The sequence below is a fragment of the Berghia stephanieae genome, chromosome 10, assembly GCF_034508935.2.
Source record: "Berghia stephanieae isolate SIO BIC M18660-M18661 chromosome 10, UCSD_Bste_1.3, whole genome shotgun sequence".
Lineage (NCBI taxonomy): Eukaryota > Metazoa > Mollusca > Gastropoda > Nudibranchia > Aeolidiidae > Berghia > Berghia stephanieae.
This window is the reverse complement of record NC_088369.1, coordinates 24,752,263-24,759,762: the sequence shown is the minus strand read 5'-3', so window position 1 is coordinate 24,759,762 and position 7,500 is coordinate 24,752,263. Positions and strand designations below refer to the sequence as shown.

The window sequence follows — 7,500 nt, the reverse complement described above, 5'->3', positions numbered from 1 at the left end:
TTATATTGACAATGTTGAATCAGACCAACACTTGCTTTCGGTTATCAGACTTGCTAACATGTGCAACTTGCCCCTTCCCTATCCTACCCCCACACCCCACCCCCCTCCCCTCCATCCCTCCTCCACATTTTCTCCTCATTTCAAAAAAAAAAAAAAATTAAATTAAAAGAAAGAGAAAATTTTAAAAGTGGGGAAAAAACATGAAACGAAAATGGAAAATAAGAAAAATAAAGAAGAAAGAACAAAAATATATAATCAAATTGAACTTTATAATTCGTCAAATGGGTTGCTATGTTATCAGGAATGAGCTAAAATAGGAGAAATACAAACGCATACATGGCGTAGTGATTCATCGTGACTCAGACAAAGAGTTTATTGCTGGTTCATTATGTAGGCTTGTATGAAAGATTTACACAGACGATGCGTTGGAATTAAAATTTGTATATATATATATATTTCCAGTATGATTCAAGTATAAATAGCTATAAATAGCTCCTTTTATCAAAAAGTTGAACACTATTATTTCATGGTTTTTGTTTGTATAATTTATATCCTATAGGTACATATTTCTGGGTGGGGTTCCTGACCTCCCATAGTGGGCAGAGAGGTACATACTGTGTCTTCTATCACCTTATATCTGTTTTCCAACATGCTTTCTGTATTTGTCTTGGAATGAGATTACTTGGTTTTGTCCTGGCCCTGGTCGGAGTCCTGCCTGGGAGGGAAACAGTCAAATGCATAGTTATTGTTTTGGGAGATGATATTTTTTTCCTTGTAAATCATCTTTCTGTTATGTATTATTATATTGTTTATTTTGAATGTATAATGTAAGCATTTGAGTGTATTCCTCTTTGTTGGATTTTGTGCTTGTGTCCGGATGAGACTTATAGGTGATCTCAAACTAAGTACTTTGACGGTGTGCTCTTGGAATCTACATCTGATCCCTATTTGTTCCCAGTTCCCCTTTGTCTTACCTTTTCTTGGGTGCTTTAATTGTAATTCTAGAACTTTTTACTATCCCATTTTCTTCCTTTTTACTGGCGCTGATATGACCTTAATGTGTTGCAAGCGCCGTAAAACCCTTAAAAACAAAAACAAACAAAACATATAGGTACATATTTGCATGTCTGATAACCCAAATTGTTTTTGGCCCATTGTTGTTATGGTAATTAATACTCTCAAACCAACGCAATTTAACTACATTACAACAATATTAAAACAGTCCCATAGTTGCGTTCGGTTATCAGACCTGCTAATATGTGCATCTAACCCATTTCACATGATATCTTCCCTCCATCCCTCTTCCCAAATTTCTTCTCATTTCAAATTTAAAAATCAAAATAAAAAAGAATAAGAAAATCAGAACTTGGGGGGGGGGTGACATGAAAAGAAAATGGAAAAGGAAGGAAATATTAAAGAAGAAAGTACGGAAATAGATAATCTAAGTAATTAAACGTTATAGTGAATTAGCGAAATGGGTTGCTATATGATTAGGAAGGAGCTAGAAAAAACCCAAAGCAAACACACACACACACGCGCACACACACACACACACACAAACACACTAAACGTGCCCAAAGCGCTTTACAAAGGGACCATGGCCAACAGCAACATGTAACATGACGCCCGTAATGCGATATTACAATTTACCGACAGAGACAACGCTGTTAACGACCCGGTACTCATTTTACATCTGAGTACATTTTAGAGAATGTGAGTAAAGAGCCTCTTCCAAGGACTCAACCATATGCCGAGCGAGGAGTGGCTCGAACCCAGGACCTTCCAGTCCGAAAGCGAATAGAACAGAAGAAATACAAACACATTTTGTATAAATAACACAAACATACACAAATAATGCAGCACACAACGACGTATCCAAACAAACGCATACACTCACACAAGCACGTACTCATTCAAGATTGTATTGATAAGAATGATTATTTTCAAGAGTAGACACAACTCTCAAAGAGGAAATGACGTAACAGGAAACAACTGATTGAACGGATGTTGCCAAGGGAAATAATCAATTGCATTTGATTAGATTATGTGGCTTTTTGATCTTGTGATTTTGCATTCGGCTTCTAAGCTGTTGTTCTTACTGTATACCGTGGACCATTGAAGCATTTATACATATTATATATTATATTGTATTACATTATATTACAATATATTTATTATATATATATATATATATATATATATATATATATATATATATATATATATATATATATATATAAACATTTCAAGTATAATTATTATTGTTAACAATAATAATTATACTTGAAATGTTTATAAATAGTTCCTTATATAAAAAAAAAGTTGAGCACTATTATTTCATGTTTTTTACGTTTATAATTTATATATATCCACTAATCATGCTCAAAGGGCTTTACAAGAGGTCCCAAGCTTAAGAGCCCTTGTAAAATACTTTGAGTACATCAAATGGATATTGCACTATTATATAGATTGTTTTATTTTATTGTAGTTTATTTTGCATTATTGCTTAAGATTTTATTATCCCGTTTTAAAAAGCGCATTGAGCGTTATATAATTTTGAAAATGCACTATAGGAGTGTCATCTTATTATTATTATTATTATTATTATTATTATTATTATTATTATTATTATTATTATTATTATTATTATTATTATTATTATTATTATTATTATTATTATTGTTATTATTATTATTATTATTATTATTATTATTATTATTATTATTATTATTATTATTATTATTATTATTATTATTATTATTATTAATATTAGAACTATTCAATTCAGTTGATATTTTCATTCTTTCTCTTCAAAGAACGCTGCTGGGTTGAAAATCCTGAGGCTAGAGGACGGAAACAACCACAAAGATTCTATCTTCGTTTGGAAAGCTTTTAAGCAATGGTGAGTTTTGTTAGTTTTTGGAAATACTAGTAGTAGTAGTAGTAGTAGTAGTAGTAGTAGTAGTAGTAGTAGTAATAGTAGTAGCACCAGTAGTAGTAGTAGTAGTAGTAGTAGTAGTAGTAGTAGTAGTAGTAGTAGTAGTAGTAGTAGTAGTAGTAGTAGTAGTAGTAGATGTAGAAGTAGTAGTAGTAGTAGTAGTAATAGTAGTAGTAGTAGTAGTAGTAGTAGTAGTAGTAGTAGTAGTAGTAGTAGTAGTAGTAGTAGTAGTAGTAGTAGTAGTAGTAGTAGTAGTAGTAGTAGTAGTAGTAGTAGTAGTAATAGTGGTCATGAATGATCTAAATTGGCAGTTGCCTAAAAAAATAAATCTTTGAATTGAAATGTATTGATCGTGACTATTTTGACAGGGAGAGATACGAGGCCACGCCCATTGAGATGAGAATCAACCCCATAGACTGGGCCTTGCCCGATATGAAGCACAAGCTTGCTGAAATGAGGAGTCTGATATTGTCCCTGCCTTTTGGGCCTGGGCCCCCTTCAGATGAGGATCGGAAGGTGGAGAAAACAGACAGCTACACGGTTCTACAGGATATGGTCAGTCTCAATGTTTATTCCCTTTTCTTGTACTATATTGGTAACCTTTTACGATGAGACTACTTCTGAATATGCCACTACTACTACTACTACTACTATTATTATTATTATTATTAATAATAATAATAATAATAATAATAATAATAATAATAATAATAATAATAATAATAATAATAATAATAATAATAATAATGATAATAATAATAATAATAATAATAATAATAATAATAATAATAATAATAATAATAATAATAATAATAATAATAATAATAATAATAATAATAATAATAATAATAATAATAATACTGCTTTTCCACTTCGTGTTTATTTTTTTATTTTTTTATTTTATTTTATTTTGTTTGTTTTTGTTTTGTTTTGTGGGGTTTTTTTTGGTGTTTTTAAAACAGATATAGTTATGCTTCGAGGGTATAAACCACCCAACTGTTGTCAATGAACAAAAACTCACATCCTTATTATTTACTGCTTGCTTGATGAAAATATGTTTGTCCCAGTCCTGGCTGGAGTCCTTGTTTGGGTGGGAAACAGCCAAATGTATAGTTATACTTTTGGGAGATGATATTTTTTTCCTTGTAAATCATGTATCTGTTATTTATTGTTAGTTATGTATTCTGTTACTATTTGAATGTGTTCATTTTGAAAAAATTGAAAAATGCTTTTCTTCTGGGGATATACGGGACACGTGGCGGGGGCTTAAAACTGCTGTGAACTATAATCCAAAGCCCACGATTATATCAGAAGATATCGAAATTGAAACTTTAAATAAATTTTATTCACGTTTCGACACAGCAAACAAATTTGATATTGAAAATGAAAAACATAAATTAGACAGGGCTTTGGAAGATGAAATGGCTGTTGAGGTCAGTGAAGAGGAAACGAGATTCGTATTTTCGAAACTAAACGAGAGGAAGGCTGCTGGGCCGGATGGATTGAAAGGAAAACTATTAAAAGAATGTGCCCACCAGCTTTCCCCCATTTATACACATATTTTTAACTGGTCCCTCCAATGCGTTTCAATCCCTGAAATTTGGAAAACTTCGAAAATTATTCCTGTTCCAAAAAAAGAAAAACTTGAAACTATGAACGATCTCAGACCTGTTGCACTGACTTCAATAGTCATGAAATCTTTAGAAAAACTTGTTCTTGTTAAAATTAGGAATCAGTTTATGCCATTGAGTGATAGTCATCAATTTGCTTACAAACCAGGACGTGGCGTAGAGGATGCCATTTTGCTGTTTACAAACAACATCTACAGGCATCTAGATCACGCTAGGAGCTATTGCAGATTGCTTTTTGCAGATTTTTCTTCAGCGTTCAATACAATGCAACCTCAGTTGGTTGTTCAAAAATTGACTAGTCTGAATTTAAACAAGTATATAATTGCTTGGGTGCTCGAATTTCTTACGGAGAGAGCACAATATGTTCAATTAGGGCAAAACAAATCTTCCTGTATAACTACAAATACTGGCGCTCCTCAAGGTTGTGTATTGTCCCCTGTATTATTCACAATATACACGAATGACTGTAGAAGTCAAAACCTGAGTGTACCTTTAATAAAGTTTGCAGATGACACCGCTCTTCAAGGCCTCATAACAAATGGCAACGAAGTGGCTTATAGGCCTCACTACAAATACCTTGGTGTAACGATTGATGACAGGCTCAAGTGGGATGAACACTTGAAAATAATTAGGCATAAGATGTGCAGACGTACATATTTTTTATCGAAACTCTCTCAGTTTAGAATAGATAAAACCCTCTGCACATTATTTTATAGAGCAGTAATCGAAAGTGTTTTGTCATTTTGTATAACAGCTTGGGGAGGCAATTGCTTAGCAGTGGAAAGGAACAAAATAAATTCAAATATTAAAAAATCCATTAAACGCTATATAAATGATGTTGACGATGTAGATCTTTTATACGAGAAATTTTGTACAAATAAAATAACTAAAATATTAAATGACCAGTATCATCCTCTAAGACCATCAATTATTATGTCAGAAAGAAGTGGTCGCCCTTTCTCTATTTCAACGAAAACAGAGAGACACCGAAAATCTTTTCTGCCGTCCAGTATTAGGCTTTATAACAACAAGCAATAATCATTTTATATAATTATTTCTCATTTTTACTTTTAAAAATATAAATATTAATTTATTAATTTATTTGTTTTGCAATCTTTTCAATTTTCAATTTATAGTGACAGTTTTAACTATTTTACAGTGTTGAAATTATTCATATTATAAAGCGCAGCTCTGGTTATAGAGCTGCTCCTTTTTTATATATATACATCCTATTTCCATTGTATTTTTATCTTATGTGTAAATTATAACACGTCTGTACAAAAAATTTCCTTTTTGGGATGCAATAAAGTATTATTATTATTATTATTTTAGTGGGATCTGTGCTGGTGTCTGGATGAGACTTTAAGGTGATCTCAAACTACATGTACATTGTGATGGTATGCTCTTGGAATTTACATCTGTTTTCTATCTGAACCAATTCCCCTTTGTCTTCCTTTTTCTTGGGTGCTTTGATTTTAAATCTAGAATATTTTGACTAATCCATTTTCTTCTTTTTATTGTAGCTGATATGACAAAAAAAAAGAAAAAAAAAGAATAAAGGTAGACCAAGAAAAACATATTTGAATAGTTTCAACAGCTGGGTGACAAAGAAAGAGAAGAGTAATACTAGTTTTCAGAGGTTATCTGATCAGAGAGATGAGTGGCGTACCATGATCACCGATGTCTGGCTCAGACTTGGTACTTAAAGAAGAAGAAGAAGAATAAGATATGACCAAAATGTGTCGCAAGCGCCGTAAAACCCTTAAAAACGAACGAATAGACAAGCAATGCTAAGGGACCGAGATCAATCCCCTGTGAAGTCAAGTTGTTTTGTTTTTTTCGACTGCCACCCCCCGCCCCTTGTCTACCCAGAAGTGATTGGCTCACTGAATCTGTTAGATCTGTCGAAAAGCATCTTGCGATAGACTAACGTTCTATCCAAACTGTGGCAAGCAATTGCTATTGTCCGTTTCACACTATCCAGACCGGGACAACACACCGGCTCCATGGTTCTAATAGGTCTGATGGACAACTGTAACTTTTAAGCCAAGTGATATGATTTTTAAAATCTTTTTAAAAAAATTTAACACATCTTTTTGTGATTTTTTTTCCACAGGTCACTGCTGAGGGGCTGTTGTTTGATCTATGACCACGGCGACTTTGTGTGTGCTTTGATTTACACAAGGCGATTCCAACAATGTACCCTTTCCCAGTACACCAGCCATTTTTTATTCATTATTTTTCGAGATTGTTTTTTTTTTATTTATTTATTTTTTAAAATCATTTCATGCACAATTCTATTCAATTTTTACATGAATTTCTCTTTTAATTAAATTTTACTCGACGGAGCTGCACTGCGGCTGATGTTTGTGTGTTTCATTGATAAAAAAATGAGCTTTTATATAGCGCAATATCCACTAAACGTGCTCAAAGCGCTCAACAAAGTTTCCCTGACCAACAGCTACATATATCATGTAGAACGAGACATGACCCTGTTAGGCGATTTTACACATTTTTTTTCCGCCTGAGACAACACTATTAACAGCCAGGTACTCATTTTATACCTGAGGACGGTGAGAGAATGTGAGTAAAGAGCATTTTCAAGGACTCAACTATGAGCCGAGCGAGGCTCGAATCCAGGACTTTTTGATCCGAAAGCGAGTGTCATACCACAAACCACATAGCCGCACGATAAGGTCAACCTTTCTTGAAGTCAGCCAATCTTTCTTGCTCCATGGTAATACGCTTCAACAGTCGTTACTTCCCTCGTACTGACGCATGGTAACTTAGTAACTGGCTCTCGATCATGTTTTGACTTTTACACACTCTGATCACAAGACATATGAAAAGTTCTAGCCAGCATGAAGAATAAAAAGTAAAGATTTTCTTGTTTAGAACCACGATAGCGCCGTTGCTGGGCGACGTGACATC

General features: G+C 33.2%; 1 protein-coding gene across 3 annotated transcripts in view; it reads left to right on the top strand.

Annotated features, from left to right (window-relative positions):
* LOC144980864 (uncharacterized) overlaps nucleotides 1-6,960 on the top strand; it is a 63,138-nt gene extending 56,178 nt beyond the window's left edge. For all 3 annotated transcript variants that reach the window (XM_078928746.1, XM_078928744.1, XM_078928745.1), the window contains 3 exons: nucleotides 2,817-2,902; nucleotides 3,307-3,493; nucleotides 6,686-6,960. In XM_078928746.1, coding sequence (XP_078784872.1) covers nucleotides 2,817-2,902; nucleotides 3,307-3,493; nucleotides 6,686-6,718 — 306 coding nt within the window. In that variant the 3' untranslated portion in view covers nucleotides 6,719-6,960. The remainder of the gene's footprint in view (nucleotides 1-2,816; nucleotides 2,903-3,306; nucleotides 3,494-6,685) is intronic.
* The last annotated feature ends 540 nt before the right edge of the window (nucleotides 6,961-7,500 follow it).